The sequence below is a fragment of the Chiloscyllium plagiosum genome, chromosome 26 (assembly GCF_004010195.1).
Source record: "Chiloscyllium plagiosum isolate BGI_BamShark_2017 chromosome 26, ASM401019v2, whole genome shotgun sequence".
Lineage (NCBI taxonomy): Eukaryota > Metazoa > Chordata > Chondrichthyes > Orectolobiformes > Hemiscylliidae > Chiloscyllium > Chiloscyllium plagiosum.
The window spans coordinates 29133500-29158850 of record NC_057735.1 but is presented as its reverse complement, the minus strand read 5'-3'; the positions used below and the strand labels follow the sequence as shown (position 1 = coordinate 29158850).

General features: G+C 40.0%; 1 protein-coding gene across 7 annotated transcripts in view; it reads right to left on the bottom strand.

Annotated features, from left to right (window-relative positions):
- LOC122563223 (metabotropic glutamate receptor 4-like) overlaps positions 1-25351 on the bottom strand; it is a 1211357-nt gene that overhangs the window by 1132530 nt on the left and 53476 nt on the right. For 6 of the 7 annotated variants that reach the window (XR_006315533.1, XM_043716802.1, XM_043716807.1 and 3 more), the window contains exon 2: positions 7921-8908. Coding sequence is in view for 6 of the 7 variants with exons in the window: in XM_043716802.1 (XP_043572737.1) it covers positions 7921-8442 (522 nt within the window). In the remaining variant the exon portion in view is untranslated. Of the gene's footprint in view, positions 1-7920; positions 8909-10183; positions 10202-25351 lie in introns of those variants that run through there. The other variant, XM_043716803.1, reaches the window with a different exon arrangement.

Genomic DNA, 25351 nt, shown 5'->3' with positions numbered 1-25351 from the left:
CCTTTGGGGTCACATCTTCCTCCCTTTACCTTCTCCCCATCTTTGTCCATCCAACTCCAAGCCTTCCTTTCCTGGTCCTATGAGGCATTTCCAGCCTTACCTGCATTTTGTGTCCGAGTACCTTGTTCCATGCAAGTAGGTATATTCCCATTTCTCCTGTCACTAGAGAGTCAATGGTTAATTAGACATCTGACAGCTCTGGGAGGCAATAACTTTTCTCAAGATGGAGGTGGAAGGCCTAACAATCTAATTAACCATCCGAGTATTAAATGCTGCGGATCAGCTATCGGGAGCAAGGGTGTGATTTTAAATGGCAGAATGGGAAAGCCATTATTCAAAAGTCCCAACTCTGAATTTGGGTAAATGAGTTAATGTGCATTGAATCAACCCCCATACAGGTCCAAAAGGAAAAGTCTGCAACCGAAAGGAAATCTCAATATTTTAGAAGAACAAAGTCAGGTCCCAAGAAGACAAGTGGGTATATCACCAGCCCAGTGTCTCCATCCACTATTTTAACAGTGATCTTTCGACGTTATATTTGCAATCCCATCTGCAAATGAAATATCACCAATGCAGAAGCCACCATATGAAATGTCACCAACCCAGAGGGTGAACAACTAATCTCCTTGCTGAACACTTATCCAGTGAAACGATGAGTATATCCACGAAAGAAACTAAGTAGGCTGATATTCAGCTATGGAGTTAGAGAGTGACATTAAATACTTTTGGTTCTCAGTTCTTCTACCAGAACCCACACATTTGAATGCTCTGCTCTGTTCAGGATAGTGAAGTTGACATGTGCTGGGTGGAGGTTCAGTGGTGCTTACACCATTCCCCTTTTAAACTATTATCAGCAACATCCAGAAGGAACTAGCCATAGAGATCATGACTCTGAAATTCCTTGGCAGGTTTTATGACTCAATTAATCAATTAGCTTCTTTGATTTATGTTATTACTAATCAAACCAGACTACTACTGTCAGATTTAATCACCACCACAGCTTGGAAAACTTAGTTAAATGTTATTTGGAGTAAGAATTCCTTCTTGTTAGACCTCACACAAAAAAAAACATGAAGAGAGTAATGCACACAAAAATTATCCATGGGATTGCAATGCATCAAGTGACCCAAGGCTGATTGCTCTGATATTGGTCGCATGCAATCTCTGTGCGGGTTAGCAATTTGACTGATAGTAATGTGTAGACCATTGCTAAATGCTTTTCTAAAGAAGGATATACCTTAGGACAGTCCTCAAGTTCAGGCTAGCTGCATTTGAAGCCATGCTCATGGCTGCAGTAAAGGGTTGGCTGTAGTTAGGGGGAAGGCATTCTGAGCAGAAAGAACTCTGATTCTTGGTAACAGAGCAGAGAGTGTGCTCCAAGATTCTCTGATGCATCACAGGAGATCGTGATGCCAGGGGAGAATACACATCCTCTAACCACAAGGGGTCAAACAATCTGTCAGGATGCAATGGGTGTAGATGGTCATCACTATAGCTCGGAGTTGAGACTGTGGTGCTGGAAAAGCACAGCAGGTCAGGCAGCATTTGAGGAGCAGGAGAATAGATGTTTCGGACATAAGTCCTTCATCAGGAATATAGCCCTGAGGACCTGGTTGCATTGCTGCAATAAGACTGGTCTAAGTTGCTAAAAGAAAACTTCAAATTTCATATTCTTTCAACTTACCTCCCATATGGTTCAATTCACTATTCCCCCATTATTAACCTACCAACAATTTTGATCAAAATCAGGACACCTACACAATGTGCATTGCTACACCTCATCCATTGAGCGCTGTTGCAAATGTCATGGACACATTGTACAGTCTGTACGTTATTCAGCTCTTCAATCATGACAGCCACGTCACTCAAACATGTTGGATTGCACTCAGACTTTCCTAGGAAGGTTGAAGCATGGAACATCGCAGGATTGTGTTTAGTGATGCTCGCGAACAACCAGGATATATGAGCCATCATCAGTTCCCAGGAGTTGGAGTATGTTAAAAGTAGCAGCTATAGGGTTTCCTTAATGGTCCTCCATCAACTGAAGTACCTTGCCAGCTGACAGCCAGTGGCATTCCCCAAGGATGAGGTTTTCTCTGTGGATTTCAAGACCACACAAATATGCTCACACGAACTACATGCACTGATCTCAACTGAAACAACCCTCATGACAGACATGGATAGGGTGAATAGCAAAGATATTTTTCCTAACGTGTAGCAGTCCAAAACCAAAGGCCATAGATTTAAGGTGAGAGGCGAGAGATTTTAAAAAGACCCGAAGGGTAACATTTTCAGGCAAAAGGGTGGTGCATGTATGGAAGGTTTTAGAGGGATATGGGCCACATGATGGCAAATGGGACAAGGTCAGATTGGAATATCTGGTCTGTGCAAAGTCTCTTTCTGTGCTGTAAGACTCTATGGCTCATGAACCTTCAGCCTTGGACATCCACCATGTTTGTGGGGTAGCTCCTGAGCTAGAAGAAGAAACAGCAATCAGTCGCCAGTACAATGACAATGAGTGAAGTAGAGCACAATGTGCTTGCTCTGCTGCTCCAGATGGCACCCATTTGTTTCTAAATGAGATTTACTCACATCTTGATCTTGGCTCTGATGTTCTGACAGATCAATGTACGGTCAGTGTTGCCAAGATATTTGGTACTGGGTCGTGGGTGACAGGTTGGCCAGAGAATAGGGTGTGATGTTCCTCTTTGTCCTTCAAGTTGTTTGCATGGATAACTGTACTGAAAGTCTTCAACATTTTATCAATGTCACAATTTTCTGTAATAGGTTTCCAGAGATTAATCTCCAGTAACTGTGTCTCAATGTCTTGGAGTTCCTTACACTGAAAAGCCAGAGATAAATTATCAGCACTTAAAGAAGAGCCATGACGTTGCAGGAGGGAAGTCATTGAACTATGGAATGTTGAAGACAGTCAGTGCAAGGACTCATTCCTGTGGGAGCCTGTTGTTTATGCATAGGTAACTGCTTTGATTTCAAATTTGCACATGAAATGGTTAGTTGACAATCATGAATTTGATTGTTTTAGGATTTGTACATAGCAGATTATATTAGAGAATTTCAGCAGCATGCCTGTGTGCCACACTGTGTCACAGGCACTGGACAGTCAAAAGCATATCCCTGTCTCCAGGTCTTTCCGGAAGCCAGTCTTAATACATGAGATCAGTGTCAGTGAGGATGGTGAGGCCATTGTGGCTTCTAGATGATTCAGTCTGTTTATCAGGATGCATTCCAGGACTTTAGTTATTGAAAGCATGGTGAGAGAGCAAGCCAGTGAAGCTGGCAGCCAGTATCTTGGATTGATGCTAGACGTTTAGAATGATACGTTAACACGAATATAGGTAAATAGTTTCATTGGCCACTTCTTCTCCTGCAATGCAATATTCTGCGGTTTTGAGTGTAATTTCCATTAATGACTTCTGCTTGGCCTGACTTGGTTCTTATCAGAGTGCTGTCCACTTGCTCTTTTGTAGTCTATTTGATTTGGGACTATCTGCTTATATCATTTGCTGGCCAACCTGATAGGCATATTGGAAATGTTTGTAAAGTGATAGAATCAGAGTTGACCTTGGTCTGCTGGTGTCGTTATTGCTCACCTTTCTGAGGCAATGTAGAAGCTGCTATGCCTTTTGGTCAATGCGCAATGCTCGAATTGGGATCTCTGCACATGGCTGTCATTGGCCTGCAGCCATACAGCACACAGAGGATCGCAGATGCAGCTCAAAGGGTAACATTGCACACAGGTTTTTCAGCAAAGGACTCAGATGATGACTTTGATGGTAAAGCTTACAGATAAAGACTATTGACATACACAATGAAACAAGAGGGCCATTGGCTGACCCACTAGATAACATGTAGTCACTGTCAGGTACACGCAGAAGTCTGACACCAAATCAATGAGGGCTTTGTAAAGAACTTGAAGTCTATTCTTTTCTGTGTGGTGATTCACTACTATCAAAATACCTGCAGGCCTAACCATGCTGCGAAGTTAATGATTGATAATGCAGCTTCCATTGCAAAACAAGCAGAAGCTAACCAATGTCTACGTGCTGCAGTGAAATGTCAGAATGAAGGCATGTGAGCTCAGCTTGCTGTCACTGCAATTATTGCCTACTCCAGCCTTGACAGATCCAAATGCATGAAAACTCATTGCCATAATGACTGGCAGTTGACACTCTCACTATTCCTCACCAAGGTTGGTTTTGAAGATTTGTTCTCTGAAGATCTTGACTGGATATTATCTCCTACTGAGCATCCAATTCCCATCCTCCGCCATATTGCCACTGCTCATAATTTCTGGAGTAGTCCCATTTCCAGATTCCTGACTCTATTTCCAGGATTTCCAATTTTTAGGAAGGACTTCCAAATGTGCTGGCTGTATCTGGTCATCAACTCATACACAGTTGTCCCCAAAATGGAATGAATGTCCGAGTCCTCCACATTTTTCGTGGTCAGGTTACATTTTTAAGGAATCACACATTGTGGTACCTCTGGCATAAAAAGAATGAACCTTTTGAAAGTTTAGTTCACAAGGCTATTTTTATGTGCACCCTATTCCAGATTATGCAGCCCACCATATATCCCCCATGCCCTCTATAGTAGTGTATGTAACTCTATCCTCTCCAAAGGCCTTACATGCCCCAATGCCAAATTATGCTCCATCACCTAACAGCCTCTCATGTTTCCTCATGCTTCTATGCCAACCAATGATTGGTTAGTGATAATATGATGTATTATAAAAGGCTAACAATAAACACCGTCACTCGTAAATTATGTTAAAAAGGTCTTCTACTTCAGGGAACTAAAAGTCTCAATTATTGTTACCCTTTAAAGTATCAACAACAGAAACCGCAAGCACCTGAAATTTCTTAAATCTTTTGTAAACACACATTGTGTAATTGACAGCAAAGATCAGACAGCCAGATCAAACAGAGTTCTCTGGGAATCATGAGTTTCAACAGAAGAAGACAAAGAGATGTCAGGGCTCTCAGCGAGACAGCGGCATGGTGGCTCGGTGGTTAGTACTCCTGCCTCACAGTGCCAAGGACCCGGATTTGATTCCAGCCTCGTGCGACTGTGTGGAGTCTGCACATTCTCCCAGTGTCTGTGTGGGTTTCCTCCAGGTGCTCTGGTTTCCTCCCACAATCCAAACATGTGCAGGTTAGGTGAATTGTCATGCTATATTGCCCATAGTGTTCAGAGATGTGAAGGTTAGCTGTATTTATCAGGGGTAAATGTAGAGGAATGGATCTGGGTGGGTTGCTCTTCAGAAGGTCAGTGTGGACTTGTTGGACCAAAATGGTCTGCTTCCACACTGTTCGGATTCAATGATTCTGTGAATGCCTAACGAGAAACCATAACATTTTCCTGCCTCTGCCCTGATCAATTTCTGATGTAATATGTCAAGTGTTTGTTTTAACATTCCAATTAACAACACAGACAGCTAATTAGCAAAATATCCTTTTGGACTGGGCCATGATTAAACCTACGCATGCTATTTTCTAACTAACCTTTTGACATACATTGCCATTGTTTGCACGTGCTTAATCTAGATCTTGTTTAATGAATATTACGTACACAAACCTAAACCATGGATATGCTGTATCTCCCTCTTTTTGGTAGGAAGGCCCTTGATGTCCTTCTGCTTTGCAAAATGTCAAGGCCTTTATGTGGGAAATTAATTCCTATTAATGGCCTCATCCCACTGCTGCTGCTAATAACCCAGTGATGATGGGGCTGAGGGGGAATTCACCATGCAGCAGCATAACAAACAAACCAATGCGAGGTTGCCTGCGTGCTCATTCTTGGCCCTTCCACAAAAAGGTGCTTACTGCCTGGCTGATGTACCAGGCATCAGGAGGGCAGTGGCTGTTCAGAGTGACCTACTACCTTTGCTAGCAATCCCCACCATCATGACAGCCATCCCACAATCACTGATGTCCAAGATGTAGTGACAAATGAGTGGACATTGCAGCCATTTTCTCTCTAGTGGCATTGCTGTTTCATAGAGCTGATACTCTCTTATTGATCAGCAGTTATTGACAAGTTTTCACCAATCCCTAGAGTACTTGATCCATGAGATACCCAACTGCTGGCCTGCCAAGTGCCTGTTTGGAACAAGATGTAGCGTGGCTTCTTTAAAAGAGAGTTAATAAGGGTGTTTTCACTGGCTGTCCAGCAGGCAACCAATGCCATAAGATTCCATCCATTAGCCTACCATAAGAATATCTTCTTCAAATATTCTTTCAATATAACAGGAGCCACAGAAGCAAATTGGAACTGCAACTAGATATTAACGTTTGCCATTCATCTTTTGTTGTATTGCTATGACTATTGAGACATCAGACAATTTGCTTGGTTAAAGTTGTGGAACTATTTTTAAATACATCTTTGTCAAGTAAACTGAATAAAAATTTCAATTGTTAGACAACCACATAGAACTGGGTTGTCTTAAAAGCTATAGCTCCAGATTTCCAATTTTTTTTTGTATCACCTTCAGCACAACATATCAAGGAACAAAAATACAAGTACCCTGTTCTCACTATTTTTACATTTAATTGCAGCAACAAGCTGTAGAACCATACTTCCCCTCTTCAGTTTTGACAAAGTTCTAAGTCAACCACTTAATTGTTTTCTAAGACTTAATATCAAACTTTCTTTCCCTTTAAATATTTCAATAGATAAATCTTTTATTGTCCATGGGAGTGTAGATTGTATTTATTGAAACATTGAGAAACTTTGTTTATATCATTGAGCTGCTGATATACCGAGTGTGTTTCCAAGTCAACAATAGTATTAAAAAAGGAGAAAGTGAGGTCTGCAGATGCTGGAGATCAGAGCTGAAAATGTGTTGCTGGAAAAGCGCAGCAGGCCAGGCAGCATCCAGGGAACAGGAGAATCGACGTTTCGGGCATAAGCTCATTCCTGAAGAAGGGCTTATGCCCGAAACGTCGATTCTCCTGTTCCCTGGATGCTGCCTGACCTGCTGCGCTTTTCCAGCAACACATTTTCAGAATAGTATTAAAAAGTCAAGATGGACAGTTATGATTATTTTGCAGTACATGCAAATGATTAATTAAAGTTTCAACATTTTGGCATTTCCTTTGCTTATTATATACAATCCAAGAAAGTAGGACATACACTCTGCTTTATGAAACAATAGGTTCTTCCCAAAAGTCTATCACCTTTTAATATAATGCAAGACAGAAGACATGAGTGCACTCAGGTCAAATTAATTAACTCTCTATTGCCTCACAAAACTAATTGCAGTTTTGATTTTGCAGATATTTATCAAGTGGTAGAGCTATTACACAACTGCAGTCAACTTCCACTTAGTGCGGTTCCATCTGAAACAAAGTCCATTAGTGACATATTAATGTTGGTTCTATTTCAGAGCATTACACAATCAATATTTGTGACCTAGAAATTTGTGGTAGGCACTACAAACCCTCTGACGTGGTCAGCAAAAGGACTCCATACAATGACTTGATCAATGAATCTTCCTCAAATATTCTTTCAATATTGAGATTCAATAACAACATTAAACATGCACACAAGTCAACTTTCAGTGTTACCAATGGATGAGATGAGGGCTAAATAGTCTATTCTACCATTAGCATTTTCTATTCGTTTTGCCCAAGTGTAGCAGCTCCATTTAAGATATTTTCAATCACTATAACTCAAAACGTAGTGAACGATGTTTATTAAAGCTGTGAATATTTCTAGAAGCTCTTCACATTAAATCTTATACCATCCATACAGGTAAATCACAAAGAAAACGATCATTTCATGTCAAATGTCATTTTCTATATTAAATTTAAGTTGATTCTTCAACAGTAAAACAGAAACCACATCTTACAGTTAAAGTAATCAAAATTAATTAATTTCACATGGAAGGCTTACCTTAAAGAGACGTAAAATGTTGGCAACCATTATGGATACGGAACTTGCTGAAGCACCGATAACCGCCACCACTCGTTCTGGCTTAGTAATGATTGGTGGTCCTCCGCTCATGCACTTTACATCAGTGCTGTCTTTCTCAATCAGAGCTTGCACAAATGTCAATGATTGCTCCAAGGCATGGGTGTCTCTGGAACAGGTGTCTAGGATCCGAGCTCCAAGCGTGATATTGGGAAGTAGTTCTTGATCATTGTTGATCCTATCTAAGGCAAATAGCATTGCTTCCAGCCTGTGTATTCCTTTCTCTTTTTTCAGTTCTCCACAGTTAGCACCAGACCCACCCCGAGAATGCACGGGAAAAAGTCCCCCCAGAGCAATGTCCCCATCAATTCTTATGGAATTTACATGAGGACGTGAAGTTGCCTTCGGCTTTCCAATAACTGGGTCAAGCCAGTGAAAGCTAGACAGAAATAAAAGTAAAGACAAATGTTCAGACCAAAAATAGAGGTTTCTTTTACGCGCCATGTCCTACTGAATAATCATTTCTGACATCAGATTGCCAGAAAAATACTATCTTGAAGTAGTTGTGCTGTTCACTGTTGACTATGCAATTATTTGGAAACCTCTTCCAAAACGCAAGGCAGACAGGAATCTCTCATAAAGCATGTCAAACATCATCTGTGGAGTTGAAGTACGTGTACTTATTTCTTGCTGCATATTTTATAAAGCTGTACACATTGTTGAGGTTTGTGGTTTCCATTTGTGAATTTTTAAACTTAGCAAACGTCTTTGTGAAGTGTTTATTGCAGTTCTTTTAGTTTATTGTTGTATTTCTGTTTTGCATCAATGAGTAGAAATTCTCCTGAGATAGGGAAACTGGTTATCTGCTTCCTGAACAAAAAGGTTATTAGCCCTTTTGTTGCCACTGAAATAGATCCAAGAGCCAGAAATAGGAGTAGTCATCAATTACCGGATTCAAAAGCAAACATTCCTAAGAGAGAAAAAAAAGATCAAGGATCTTATGAAGTATCATTTTAAACAACAGAACTATTGTTTTCCTACAGTTACATAAAATCATGAACTTATTTTGCAGGGAATGATGCTAGAATTACTATATAACTTTGTAACTCAATTACAACTTTTTTAATTACAGGTACCATTTTGTAAACTAGATTAACCACTTAAACCACCAAAAACAAAAAAAGGAAAAACAGAGTTGCATTTTCGCAATGCCTTTCATAAACTCAGCATCCAAGACTGCTTACAGCCAGCTAAACAGTTCTATTATGAAGTCAATTCAGTCTTTTGGGTAATTTATTTTCAACTTCTTTATTTTGCTTTGGTGACGCAATTCAAACACGTGTTCACATACAGATATGGAATAAAATATACAAAGACAATCACTGAACTCAGCATAACTTTAACTTTTCGCTGTCACTATGGAATTTGAAAACTTTCAAAAAAATTCAGAAGAAAAAAAGTATTTTTAATAGAAAATGAATGAAAAGTCTTTAACAAATAACAGAACTGCCCATAAAAAATAATTTGGATTTCTTCAAATGCTGTTGATTAATTAATAACTAGATTCTTAAGTTAAAGCAGATAGATAATTAGTCTGAAAAAATCTTATCTGCAATCTTCAATTCACAACAAATTCCAAATTTTGAAATGATTAAAGTATTTTATTTGAATGTGATTTTATTGTAGGTGTCTTTTATTTCCAGTTTTCCCATCTGTGAAAATCCTTTAATTTGATTGACTATTCACTCTGTGAATGCTCAGTTAAGACCATTTAAATCATATCACTGAATAGCATTAAGGTGAGATTCTCAGATTCTCAGCAAGATTTACATTGAAGTCAGTGGTAAGTGCTTGTGCTTCATTGCTTACTGTAAACTGGCCAGAAAACAGTCCATGATATATCATTGAAATATATTAAACCATTAATTTGAAACAAAATGCAAGCTCCAATAATTCATTCCACACTAGTTAATGGAGGTCATTCTATAAAAGACATGTTCTACCTCGAGGTAATTAAGAACATCTTCATTGAAATTAATAAGTGTTATGTCATTCCCCATTGTCATGGTACTACTTACTAAAATTGCATACATAAAACTTTTTATCTTAATAAAATTTCTGTAATCCATACAAATAGCAAAAATAGAATTGTTAGTAATATGAATACTGAATTCAGAGTTAGGTCATTTTCGGTAGGCATTGGTTTAAATAACTCAATTTATCAAATTAAAATAGATTTATATACCCAAAAACTCTGCAATTTTCTTTGAGTGTATCTGGTCCTATGTTCTTTTTTATCTTCCTTGCCAATGTGTAGGCCTCCAAAGTTCATGAGCAGTAGTGACTTCTGCAATCAGAAGTCAATGCATCCACACAATGATCACCATACGCAGACCTTCCAAATAGTTGTATGGCCACATAGCTGCACAGCTTAGAGGGAACATTGACCTGGATCAGTGCAATATTATACTATTGAAAACCATCATTATGTCACCATGTTTTGACACTCTTTTTAAAAGAAAAAATATGTAGAGAGAGGATTAGGTTCAAATCTAATTGATGTCAAACGTCAAATCAAAAACTGGTATATCAACAGCCAGCATCTGTTTAACAGACTGTATTAATTTGTTGAATTAATCAGCAAAAGATTTTCAGTGATTTGATTTTACAATTTTGGACAAACATCAGTTTCGACCTTTCCCTTTTGGACCACTTTCCTGTTCAAATGCCAATCAGTCACTGGGAAAAACACAACTTTTTTTTTGTGAATAACCCAGCTCTCTCTTCTTACATTAAAAATAAACACACCAATTTCAAATTTTTCTTAATTGACCAAATATTTCCCACTAGGAACAGGGTAACAAAAACCTGAACAAAATAAAAAAAGGAAAAGCCAGAGAAGGGACTGACTCAATATGGAATTGGTATGGGAGACAATGCACTCCAGCTCCTGCAGTGCCCACCTATCTCAATACAGTTTAAAGGTAATGATAGACACCAAACGTTCCTTCTCCAAGGAGACGTGGGTACCAATATGGCCATGGAAAAGACGCAGCGATTATGACAATAGCCAGAAGCTGCCATAGCCAGCTGCCTGGACCTGTTGACGGAAACTTGAGCAAAGGTGCTCATGAGGGAGGTCTTCCAACTTGCACACCAGGTACCCAAAGATCAGGAACCTGAGGCTGAGTGCAACAGAAAAGACAATTAAAACAGGGGTGCATCCCTGTACAAACAATATATACATATTACAGAGACCTCCACAAGCCTGCACAATAAGCAGATGGACTAAGACTGCATGAACCACCTTAACCTACAATTGTAAGTGACCGTTGCATGCGACACCTTTCACGCCAGGTCTCAAAAGAAAGCAGGAGAACCCCCATATAGACAGCCCTCTTCTGAAGAGCACAGCTTTGTTATATTTTAAAATCAACCTCTTTCAAACATGCTATTGCATACTGTATGACAGGGCTCAAACAAAAACCTTCTGGCCCACAGGTATGGATACTACCAATGTGCCATAAGAATTCTAAGACCACAGCAGTTTTATTTTTAAAATCAACAAGTCCTGCTAACTCGAGGCTGTGCAACAGTAAAGGGAAGGCAAGGAAAGAGGGAGCAGATAAATCAAAATGAAATTGGAAGTGTATATACTGTACCCCAGTTCCCTCCTCTCTTTAAAGGCATTGAGTGTGTACAACCCAGCTCTTTTAGTAAAATCACCAAATTACCTGTGTCACTATGTTAACTAATGAATTATAAGCACTGCCCAGCAGTGAAGTGGAGGGAGCTCTTATGTACAAAGTCCAATGAACATCTTTTTTTAATTCATTCATAGGACACAAGCATCTCAGGTTGGGTCAACATTTATTGCTTGACCACAGCTGCCATTGAGAAGGTGGTAATGAGCTGCCTTTCTGAACCGCCGAAGCGTTTGTGCTTTTTCAGTTGACCCACAATGCTGTGAGGGAGGAAATTCCATCTGTTCTCAATCAACTCTGAAGCTGTTATACTTGACGCAAAAAGATCCTGCTTCACTGACAGTATCAACAAGCAATCTGTCAGACAGCCACTGATGGAGTGAGCCAGATGGTCAGAGCAAGGGAGATTAAGTCACTGGGAATTTAGGTCAAAGTGGAATTCATGTCAAAAAGAGGGAAGAGGTACTTTATTTAAAGATAAATGGTTACTCCAAGAAATAAAGTTTTCAGAGACAGACTGACAACAAAAATAAATGTTGGAAATCACAGCAGGCCAGGCAGCATCCATGGAGAGAGAGCAAGTTAATGTGTGCTGTGATTTCCAACATTTTTTGTTTTCAGTAGATTCCAGCTTCTGCAGTAATTTGCATCTTCAGAGAGACGAGAGTATGAGGAAATAGGGTGTGGATTGACAGGCCTACCTGATCTGAGACCAATGGCAGTGTGATGTCACAAGTACAGGGAAAGCAACTGATTAGCGAGCAGATTTGGTCAGTATTTCCAACCTTTAAAGTGAGATTTGGGCTCTTAATTTGTGGTTAAGTCTCTGGACTTCTTTCCTCCTCTTTTCTGAGATCTAACTTGTTAAATGTTCATCATAAGTCCATACATATTCTTAGGATAACAAATAGTCTTTACTGAGGGTAGGGTATAACTAGTGGGGTACACCAAGGATCAGAATTTGGGCCAAAGTCACTGATGAAACATAGCTGAGTGAGAATGTGTGTTGTGAGAAAAACATAAGGGGCTCAGGAGGATTTTTATAAGGTTTAGTAAATGAATGAAAACACTGCAGATGAACTGTAACATGAAAAATGTGAGGTCATCCACTTTGGTATGAGGAACAGATGTGCAGAGTATTCTTGTTTAAAACAGATAAGAGGTTGGAATGTGTACACGTACAAGTGGACCTAGGTGTCCTTGTCGATAAGACACTGAAGGCAGGTGCAGCAAGCTATCAGGGAGGTTAATGGAATGTTAGCCTTTATTATAAGAGGATGTTCACACAGGAGTAATGATGTTTGCTTCAATTGTATAGAGGTTTCGTTAAATCACACCTGGAGTACTGTCAGCAGCTTTGGACTCCGCATCTCAGAAGGACATTATTGCCATGGAAACAGATCAATAAATATTCACAAGATGTGTTCCTTGGATGGTAGAGTCATCCTAAGAGAGTTTGGCAAGTGTATCAGTGAAACTTACAAAATACTTAAAGGGATAAACTCAGTAGATGCAAGTAAGGTGGTTAGGTGTCTATAATTTATAAAGGGGGTGGTACGACTTAAGTCTGAAATGAAGGTTTTTTTAAAAAACTTAGGTTGTGAACCACAGAGGGCTGTGGAGGGTCAAACTTTGAGTATGTTTAGGTTTAGACTGATAGATTTCTGATTACCAGTTCATTAAATACTTTGGGGATTTTGTGGGAAATGGCATTGAGGTATTTAGAGCCAAAGAGATGTACAACATGGAAACAGACCCGTCAATCCAACTCTTCCATGCCAACCCCAACCAGGTATCCTAAATAAATCTAGTCCAATTTGCCAACACTTGGACCATATCCTTCTAAACCCTTCCTATTCATATACACATCTGGATGCCTTTTAAAGGCTGTAATTGTACTAGACACCACCACTTCCTCTGGCAGCTCATTCCATAAACATAGCACTCTCTGCATTAAAAAGTTGCCCCTTAGGTCTTTTATGTCTTTTCCCTCTCACCTTAAGCCTATGGCCTCAAGTTCTGGACTCCCCCACCCCAGGGGAAAGACCTTGCCTATTTACGCTATCCCTACTCTTCAAGATTTTATAAACCTCTATGAGGTCACCCCTCAGCCTCTGATGCTCCAGGGAAAACCGCCCCAGCCTATTCAGCCTCTCTCAGTTCAAATCCTCCAACCCTGGTAACATCTTTATAAATCTTTTCTGGACTCTTTCAAGTTTCACAACATCCTTCCGATAGGAAGGAGACCAGAATTGCACACAATATTCCAAAAGCAGCTCAACCAATGTCCTGTACAGTCGCAACATGACCTCCCAACTCCTATAAAAATGCTCTGACCAATAAAAGGAAAGCATACAAATGCCATCTTCACTACCCTATCTACCTGCAACTCTACTTTCAAGGAACTATGAACCTGCACTCCAAGTCTCTGTTCAGCAACACTCCCTCGGAACTTACCCTTAAGTGTATAAGTCCTGCTCTGATTTGCCTTTCCAAAATGCAGCACCTCGCATTTATCTAAATTAAACTCCATCTGCCGCTCCTCAGCCCACTGGCCCATCTGAATCATGATCCCGTTGTACTCTGTGGTAACCTTCTGTGTTGTCCACTACATCTCCAATTTTGGTGTCAGCTGCAAACTTACTAACTATACCACCTACGTTCACATCTAAACTATTTATATAAATGATGAAAAGTAGAGGACCCAGCACCGATCCTTGTGGCACTCCACTGGTCACAGGCCTCCAGTCTGTAAAGCAACCCTCCATCACACCCCATCTTCTACCTTTGAGCCATTTCTGTCTCCAAATGACTAGTTCTCCCTGTATTCCATGAGATCTAACCTTGCTAACCAGTCTCACATGGGGAACCTTATTGAATGCCTTCCTGAAGTCCAAATAGATCACCTCATCAATCCTCCTTGTTACTTCTTCAAAAAACTCAATCAAGTTGGTAAGACATGATTTCATGCACACAAAACAATGTTGACTATTCTTAATCAATCCTTGCCTTTCTGAATGCATGTAAATAGTATCCCTCAGGATTCCCTCCTACAACTTGCCCACCACTGACATCAGGCTCGCCAGTCTGTAGTTCTCTGGCTTGTCCTTATCACTTTTCTTAAATAGTGGCACCACGTTAGCCAACCTCACATTTATCTAAATTAAACTCCAGTCTTCCAGCAACTCACCTGTGACTATTGATGATCCAAATATCCCAGCAAGGGTCACAGCAATCACTTGCCTAGCTTCCCACAGAGTTTTAGGGTACACCTGATCAGGTCCTGGGGATTTATCCACCTTTGTGTGTTTCAAGACACCCAGCACCTCTTCCTCTTTGATCAACTATGATTGTAACAACTAGCAAAATAGGCTTGACTGGCTGAATGGTCTACTCCTGTTCCCATGTTCCCAGTGCAGAGGCTGATCACCATAATTGGAGGTTAAATTGTTTGTTACTGCTCCGTGCAAAGGAACATACTCATTTTATTTTTTATTGGTTACCATTTGTTCAATCAATTCCATTATGCTGGCAACTGAATTGTGTGTATAGATTTTTTTTTAAGTTAACCTATTCAGATGAATTATGATACATCTCTGGAGCAGGTGGGACTTGAACTTTTGGCCCAGCGTTATGGACACTGACTGCTCTACAAGAGCCTAAATTGAGTGTATGCTGCAGATTCTTTTGAACAGTTTTTTTTTCCAAATTGTCTCACAGTAAAACCAGAAAATTTGTGGCAAAAACATGTGGAAAATAAAATTTACAAAAATATATCTTAACGGGTTTAAATAACTTGCAAGTCAAGTGCATAATAGCTGATGGAACACTGAAGTTCCACTAACCATAGTCACAATTAAAATGCAGTCATTGTAGGTCATATCTTGATCAAGAGAAGCTGGCATTTGGCCAGTACTCCTTTAAACTATTGTGTACAACATCAGTGGACAGTTTTCAGTAAAGTAGCATGATCATACATGATAAACCTTTCAATCAGACACTTCCAATTAGAAATAACAAGTTGTAATTACATTGACACTAATTAGATTAGCTTGATTTTCATCAACTCATCATCCTCTAAGAATCAGCTGATTGAAACAAAAGTGCCTATGAGAAATTATTATTGGTGGAAAGTCTAAACAGCTCATTCCATTCCCAATTTAAACCTCTCTGGATGGTGGTACCTTTACCTGTAGCACAGCATCCTGGCATGAGTGACCTTATAGTACTATTCCAACAGACCAGTTTCAAGGGTAATTTTGTTTGCAAGCAGTTTGATTGGGTGTCAACAAGCTTGGATTGCAATTCTGGATATTGTGAAGGTGAGGTTGAATAATAACCTTCATTCACAGATCCAAAAGGAAAAAAAAAATGTTTGATTGGTACCCAAATGGAAGATTAAATAATTATAAGAGCATGTTGCTCAATTTTAGGATCTTGTAGCAATCCAGAAAATAAACTGCAAAAGATTGTCAAGATTATTATATTCCGTAGCAAGAAAAACCAGTCCAGTAGAAAAGCGGGAGGCAAATAGAATTTTCTCCAAGAAAGTAAAATTCACAACAGAACAGCAAGCTACAAGTCTTTTACCTTTCTTTTTTCATTGCCTCGATTCCCATTGGGAACACATAACAGACATACATTAAAAATGCTGGATGATAAATCATGGAGTGCATACCTGCAATGTGACAGGATACATTTCTTGTGCATGATACTCCTCACTCACTGTGAATTGTGCCTTACAGGCCAGTTATTCCCACTGCAGTTCTTTGGAAAGCATATTTAATACAAATTGAAATCACTAATCACTATGTAGAACCAGTAAGCATAGATTCAGAAATGCCTCATTATTCTTAACCAATCTTTGAATTCTTTAAGATATTCTACAAAGGATAGGTAAGTGGGAGATTTGTGAGTACAACTTAGATGAATCTTTCAAAAACATTTAAAATTGGTAACCATTCAAGAACAAAATGACATATGGAATTATGCGAATTGTGATCAGATGGTTCGAAAGATGGTCAGACAGCAAAATTAAAAAAAGGAATTGAGTAAATTGAAGTCTCTTGGACCGGAGGAATATGACACTGTTCCTGACAGCTTCAACTCACTGCTTGCACAAAAGGACCTTCATATTGGACACTAGTTACCAACACCTCAGGACACAATCCATGGGCACTAGCCACATGTACCCTACATCCATGGACATTGCCATCGGAGCTGGGTTAGATTCTAAGAACCCTCATTCTACAGCACTGATTTACTTTGTTTCCGCACCTCAATGGTGCACTTCAGGGCACCTCACCAACTATATTGTAATGCTGCAGCAAGGACATCCCAACATTGCTTCTTCCTACATCGTCGTGCATTCCTACAGACAGCTGAGATTATACTGACTTAGGTGGCAACTTCATACCTGGCTGGTGCCGTGGCATCCACTCCTGGTACTGGGGGAAGATGTTGTCTCACCTCTCCAGCATTCTGACCAGCAGGACCTCCAGGTCCCTACTTGTAAAACAGGTTACCGATTTTCCACTGATTGCCATGTCAGGGATAAATGTCCTGAACTGTGCAGGCTGCTCTAGTGTAACAGAGCTATCTAAGTGTAAGCCTTTTAAAGGTTGGTCTGGCACCAGGGATAATAGTCTATATTCAGGGATAACCCAGCAGTGGTTGCTCTGGGTACAGCGAGTATTAGAATAGGACCAGAATCAAACAACAGGCACAACATAGGGTTGGGGTGCATAGATAAAGGAGTTGAATCTGTCAAGATATGATGAGAAACCTAGCAGAGAGAATCTCTCCACGAAACTGTCACTTAGCCAAAAGAATTTAAGATTAAGCCCATAATCTCTAGACTGCCTTCACCTGACCTCAAGGATTGACTTTGGCTCAATCCCAAGATCGAAAGAGCAGGGATCACATAAGAAGCCTGACATACTGTGACCAATTCACATGGATAAGCAAAATGTCCACTCACTCTTTGATAATATACTCATTATTGAGTGGACCTCACTACCACAGTCTGCATGCCTCTACTTCTGTATCAAGACAAGTTAAACCACAGAGCATTCCTGCCTGTATTGCAGCCCTAAGACTTTATGTGATGAAGAGCAGGCTAAAAACACAGAAGAATACTTGGGTCCATGGAAGCACTGAAACTCCTGTTTGCACATGCAAGATGCCTGGCCATGCCTCACCCCAAAATGACCAGCGCAAGCATGAGAGTCCTGGCTCATGTAAGCTCTAAAATACATGCTTGGACATCTGGAGTTGTGATTGAGTTGGCCTGAGAGCAAGCATACGGCATTGTGAGGCTGACACAATGCTGGAGTTGTGCGGGTACAAGATCAAGGATAAGCATGGCTGTTGATAAAGATAGCTTGTTAAAAAGAGGCAGATCTATGGATGGAGATGCTGGATGGGTCAGTCAGGAAGGCCATGAGCTAAAAGAGACCAATGAGATATACAAGTCACCAGTTCTCTGTTTTGTTTTACCAGTCACATTCTTGCACCACCAAGTTTCTCAAATAGGGACAGAAAAATTGGAGGTGCAATGCCAATATACTGAGTTGGGCTAATAGTGAAATACTAATGCATGAAAATAATCGTCTCGCTGCATGAGGGAAAGAACCTTGAACTCACTATCTATGGCATGAGGACTAAACAAGCAAATTTTTCTCAACACTGAAAATGGGTTTTTGGATTCTTGCCCAATTAAATTAAAATATCTCATTCACCATCATTCAGAGAGGATCTTACCACCCACGGTAACATTAAGGTTCAATTTAAGTATAACTAAGCATGAGTTTAGAAAAAATATCTTTAGAAACAAAAGGAATAGAATGTGCTGTTTATCACTGTGCCTGCTCCACCATTCAGAAGGGTAATCATTGGCCTTCAATCTGACTCCATCCACCCACCTTTGCCCCATTGTTCACACAAACAGCTTAGAATGTTGCATTCTCTATTATAAATTGTTTTTGAAACAGACTTCATAATTCTTTAAAAAGGAAATGAAACAGATGCATAAAAGAGCAATATTCTTCCTCCAGTTGTCCCTCACACTGAGCGGGGTGCTTCCTATGGAGTTTATTGCATGTGAAGAACCAATGCATAGAGACTCTTGATGTGGGGACATTGTTGTGCTACTACAGCACAGTTCTGGATGACTAGGAGATACTCTTGTTCTTGCCTCCTGTGTAGGCATACTGAAGATTGATCATCATTCAATCTGTCGAGCCACGTTATAAACATATGGCCATTGAGTCCTGGTGCAAGACCAGAAGCTGAGCTTCCGGCTCAGAGGCAAGGGAAATACTCAAAACACAAGATCTCCTACCTAATAGCAATATTAATGGGTGAAGGTTATAGCTATCCTGCACTGTATTTTATATTGTACTATATACATTGGGGGGGTGGGGATTGAGTGGGAATTGTGTATTAATTCAATATCACCAGCATGGTGGCTCAGTAGTTAGCACTGCTGCTTCACAGCACCAGGGACCCAGGTTCAATTCCTGCCTCAGGCGACTGTCTGTATGAAGGTGCACATTCTCCCAGTGTCTGCTCGGGTTTCCTCCAGTTCCTCCAGTTTCCTCCCACAATCCAAAGATGTGCAGGTGAGGTGAATTGTCATGCTAAATTGCCCATAGTGTTCGGTGCATTAGTCAGGGGTAAATATAGGGTGGATTTCTCTTCAGAGGGTCAGTGCGGACTTGTTGGACTAAAGGGTGTGTTTCCACACATATAGGGAATCTAATCAAATCACTGAAGAACAAAGCCACTCCTTCACTATGTAACCCTAGTTTTGAAACTCTAAATGAATTGGCTTGGTTAAATAGCATCAAGATACAAAGAAATAAAATTATTCTGCAAAATAGCTTGTTTGATCAATGGATTGTATGATCAATTAATGCCTTGAAGATCTTTACTCCCTGTCCCAGAAGAAAGCTCACTTGAGAACACACATAAAACAATTCCTTTCCAAGCTAGTTTTCGATTTGTTTTGATACCAATTCAAACAAAAGATACAAATGCAGGCCACAACTTCCATGTAGCATTCAAAAGATGAGTGAAGTTGATTTTATAACAGTAAGATGAAAGTCTGGGCCTCACTGGAAAGTCATGAGCCCATCTGATCTAAGAAAGCAGAAAAATCAATTACATCCAATGTTGAAGCAGCGTGCTGGCTATGGGTCAAGTAGGCCCGAGCAGTGCGAAAACCTGTTTTATTAGACTGAAGGAGCCATTGGTTAACTTGTTGGACAGACTGCACCATACCTTCATTTGTATCTGAAAATTGCAACAGAGGTCCTGCAATCAACATAAGACCCCAAAATATATGGTTAAGCAATCTTACTTACACTTGTTTCTCGTGGAGTAGGTTTCTTGTCCACGAGAAGCCGTTCTGAAAATTGTAACAATGGAGTCAAGCCTTGGGAGTTGTGCCTGAGGCACCCCACCTGCCTTTCCAAATACCCATCTCTGGCCATGTTTTGTAATTTCTGACCAGAAGTTGAAATCCACAAGCATGGGGATGATTTACAAATTGGCCCCTTCAGCAAATTTATTCTGTAACAATGTCAAACTGCACCAAGAGTATCATTATAAATGCATCAACAATAACAACAGCAAGCTTTTTTTAGTCATTTTTAATGCTTTATCATGTTTTGGGAAATACGATCTATTGCTCAGAGTTTTGTCACCCCATAATTTATTGTGATCTTTTTCCACAAGTTGACATACTTCTGTCGCTGTTTTCAGACAATCATAACACTTTAAGCAGAGAAAGTATTTAGCATATAATTTATGCATCAACTCTCTGAAAAAGCACTTCCTTCATGACTATTAAATTTTGTTAAATAGCAACAGTCATGTTTGTGTCTGAATTACTGTCTAGCTGTCAGACCTTCTTTTCACACGTGACAATCTTTCCATTCTTATTCAGATTCCTATTTTACTTTTTCTGCTAACAGCAACACACACAAGTCACATGCTCTGTCATACTTGGATGCATTTTAACCCTATGCTTTCATTTCTTCCATCATGATTTCAGACATAAATTTAACAAAGGGTTGCACATGAAACCTGCAGTTAAAACATATCCCTCAGCTTTTCACTAATATAAAAGTATTGAATGCTCCAAATCTGCAGTTTTCAACTGATCAGAAAATTCCCTCACACCTGCAGGATAAAAAGCTGTGGATTCAATCCCCCATGAATTACAAAATCCAAGAAAATAATGGAATTTTTAAAGCCAGTTCATTGATGGACTACACCCCAAAGTTACGAAGGATTTCACTGAGAAGATTGTAAGGCACTAGTGGTGATCTTTCAGAAATCTCTGGAATCAGGGAAGATTCTAGAAGACTAGAAAATGGCAAATATAACAATGGCAAATGGTTAAAACGTGAGGGAGGTAGAAGACAGGAAATTATAGGTCAGTTAATTTGACCTTGGCTTTGGTAAGATTTTAGACTCCATTAGTAAGGGTGTGGTTGTGGAGAACTTGGAAGTACAATACTTAATAAGGTAGGGCAGGGTCAACATGGCTTTGTCAAGGAGAGGTCATGCCTGACAAATCAACGAGAATGATTTGAGGAGATAATGAGCAAGTTAGACAAAGGAGAACAAGTGGACATGATTGATTTGAATTTCCAGGAGGCCTTTGACAAGGTGCCGCACAGGACACTGCCAAATAAGATAAATTTATGAGCCCATGGCATTAGGGGCAAAGTACTGGCATGGAGAGAGGATTAGCTGACTGGCAGAAGGCTGAAACTGGGAATAAAGGGGTCTTTTACGGGATGGCAGCCAGTGACTAGTGGAGTTCTACAGGGATCAGTGTTGGGACCACATGTATTCATGCTATACATTAACAATCTGGACAAGGAACTGAGGGCATCACTGCTAAGTTTGCAAATGACACAAAGGTAGGTAGAGAAACAGCAGTGTTAAGGAAGCAGCAAGGCTACAGAAGGACTTGGACAGGCAAGGAGAGTGGGGAAAGAACGGAAATGAGGAGGAATGATTGCTAATCTGTGTAACTCATTGCCACTTAAGGCTGTGGAGGCCAAGTCATTGACTTGAGACAGAGATAGATAGGTTTTTGATTAGTAAGGGGATCAAGTGTTATGAGGGCAAGGCAAGAGAATGGGCTTGAGAAACATATCAGCCATGATCGAATGGCAGAGCAGCCATGATGGCTGGAGTGGCCTACTCATGCTCCTATATCTTAGGGTTTTATTTAAAATCAGTGGGAAACGTACTTATTTTACAGAACCTCAACAATAAGGCCACTGGCCTTGATGTAGCATAGTTCATTCTGTTGCCGTCAATATGTACTTTTACATGTATATGGAAGAATTTCAATGATCTTTCCATTACACTGATGACAAGGAATTTCTCCCACTCTTACTGCTCTCCTTTAGTATGTGTTGAAAGGATCTGAAGATTTAAGCTCAGTCTGTTTGGTTGTGAGATGAGCAGGTATCAAAATCTGGGCTGTTGAAATCTGGATTCCAACTCCAACCTGTAGCTTGGAACATTAGCTATTGGGCCACCAAGCATCAAATAAGGCCACTACAGAATCTTTATATTCTATTATTACTTTAAGACCATGCTGTTTATACATAGGGGAAAACAAAAACACATTGAATCTCTACATTGTGGAAACACACCCGTCGGCCCAACAAGTCCACAGTGACCCTCCAAAGAGTAACCCACCCAGACCCATTCCCCTACCCTATTGTCCCATTTACCCCTTACTAATGTGCCTAGCCTACACTTCCCTGAACACTATGGGCAATTTACCATAGTTTGGCCAATTCACTTAACGTGCACAACTTTGGATTAATGGAGAAAACCTACGCAGACAATGAGCAAACTCCACCCATGCAGTCGCCCAAGGCTGGAATCGAACCTGAGTCCCTGGCGCTGTGAGGCAGCAGTGCTAATCACTGAGTCACCGTGAACAATAGCTTTTAATGGGCACGATATCCGACAATTTGTCATGTTATTTTTGCAGAAGGCATATTGGAATAGATTTACATCATGCATACTTTAATAGGGAAAGTTAAAATCATGATTTTTTTTCAACATACATTTTCAAAGATGAATTACATTTAGAAAGGTTTATTTACGATAATAGTACATATTTTAATTGCTTAGGATTTAATCCACTACATTCTCAGTTTAACAAAGTATAACTTTACAAATGCTGGTTCAATTTTTACTGTGTTCAATAAGTTGTATTTGTTTTTTTTTCAATTGAATGAATTGCTGAGAAATGGAATACTTTCTCCATATGGTTAACCAGCATCAACATCAATTATTTCCATATTAGACAGAGTCATGCTTCCTCCACTCTGTAAATATTGGACAGAATATGATTGTCAAGAATTGGGAGGGCTGGAAAATTGCCCTCAGAAAGCATCAAGCCAGTTTGACAATCTGTTTCCAGCCCCAGGCCATTTTTAAAGTGGATGATTGGGTCAGCTGGTGGTTACCTGACTGCAAGCTGAAGCTAATCAATTGAAGAACCTTAAAAAGGCCTAAAGTTAACAGCTAGGCCACTGCTGCAGCTGAATCCGGGCCAATACATAGAAATGATCACATGACAGACTGATTTACCATTTCCAATAATGTTTGTAACCACTACCAACCCCATCCCACAGCTATGCCTGTTAGATGAACACAGCTCCTTAAATGCCTGTACCTGTCTAAAATAGTGGTCTGACAGCTATGATAATTATCAACTTCAGAGGATGCGTCTCCCTTGAAATGCCCTTTATTATCATCTTCATCAGCAGCTCCTGCCTGGAATGGTGGGACTACCAATTCGTCAATGCTGGAGGACTGTTAATTGGTGCACAATCCAAGTACCAGATCTGAAAACAACTCTGAACTTGGGGCCCTAATAGCAAAACAAAAGCCCCTTACACTCTCTTAGAGTCTGGAGGAATGTACATTTTCAATCAACTGGATATTTCATTCTACTACGAATATTTGATAAAGTAGGAACAGTTTTGAGAAGGAAGACAATGAAGAGGATACAGAGCATGTTGTGGAAGAGAATAGGAAGGATGTGAAGGAGAAGGACAAGGTGCGCAAAGAGAAGATGGAAGAGGATTGGGAGGATGAGGAGGCAGAAGAGGATGACAATGTGAAGGAGAGGATACCTTTTTGAATAAATGTTCAATAATCTAGAATCAGTTTTGTGGATGAAGATGATGACACCATCAAAGGAGGTGGTGGTCACACGGATGAGAAGGACTGGGTGAGAAGGATAAGGAGGGTGAGGAGAAAGAAGATATGAAACATTGTGGGCAGCCCTACCAATATAGTGGCTGTAAACTGTGGGCTGCATGAGCTTAGCATAATCCAATTTCAACATTATAAAGGTATAAGGTTTACCATTTGGCCTAATTTAAGGCTTATAGCTTCTTTTATGTCTATATCACTTATTCCTTTGCTTGGAAACACTAAAATAATCAGGCATAATCTTCTTTTATCATGAAATTCTGAGTTCTGTTTTAATTTATTATCTAGTACAGGTTCTTTGCCTTTTGAAGGTGGAGTCAGAGATAGACAGAGTAGTATAGAAGGTGTTTGATATACTTGATGTGGAGGTGTCGGTGTTGGACAAGGATAGACAAAGTTGAACATCACACAACACCAGGTTACAGACCAACAAAATACAAGCTTTCCAAATGCTGCTTCTTTGTCAGGTAGTGAGGTATTTTCCCCGGGGTGGGGGTGTCCAAAATGAGAGGGTATAGATTTAACCCAGAGAGGGGCACAATGTTAAAGGGACGTAAGGGGCAGCACTTCATGCAGAAGGTGGTGCATGCATGAAATGAGCTGCCAGAGGAATTAATGAAGGCTGGTACAATTGCAACATTTCAAAAAGCATCTGGACGGGTACATGAGTAGGAAGGGTTTAAGAAGAATATGAGCCAAATGCTGGCAATGGGACTAGATTAATTTAGGATGTCTAGTTGGCACGGACAGGTTGGAATGAAAGCTATGTAGAACACTATTACCCATACATGAAGAAACCAACAAAACAACTTAATTAACTGTCCTATAATATTATTCAATTCTCAACTTTCACATAAGATATGAAACTAGTAAAATTTCAAACATCATCATGTTTGTTATAGTTACAACCAATTCCTTTGGAAATTCATCAGGTTCTACACAATAAAATAAAAAGCAATTTCCTATCTAAAATTTGCACCTCCCAAAGCAAGCTTCTACTCTCCATTAAACAAACAGCATAAGGGCACATTTGGGCTTTGCTTGGCTGAAATGTTTCTTCTCTTCCAGCTTTGAAAATTATTTGTATTCCAATACACCAATTAATATGATATTACTGTTCTGCTTGATACAAGAAAAAAGAGGATCTTATAGATGGCACAATGCATCAGTGGTGGAGGGGATGAATATTAAAAGTGGTGGATGGAATGCCTAACAGGCTACTTTCTCCTAGACAGTCTTGAGCTTCTTGACAGTTGATAGGAGTATGCCTGGGTGAGTGCAGCTCTAATTTGTTCCTGATAGAATTTGACGGAGTTACTCATACAGAATTCCCAGCGGCTAACTGATGTTATAGTCACAATATTTATTTGGTTTGTCCAGTTAAGATTCTGGTCAATTGTGACAACCAAATACCTATCCACACAGTTGATGGTAGGGGATTCCAA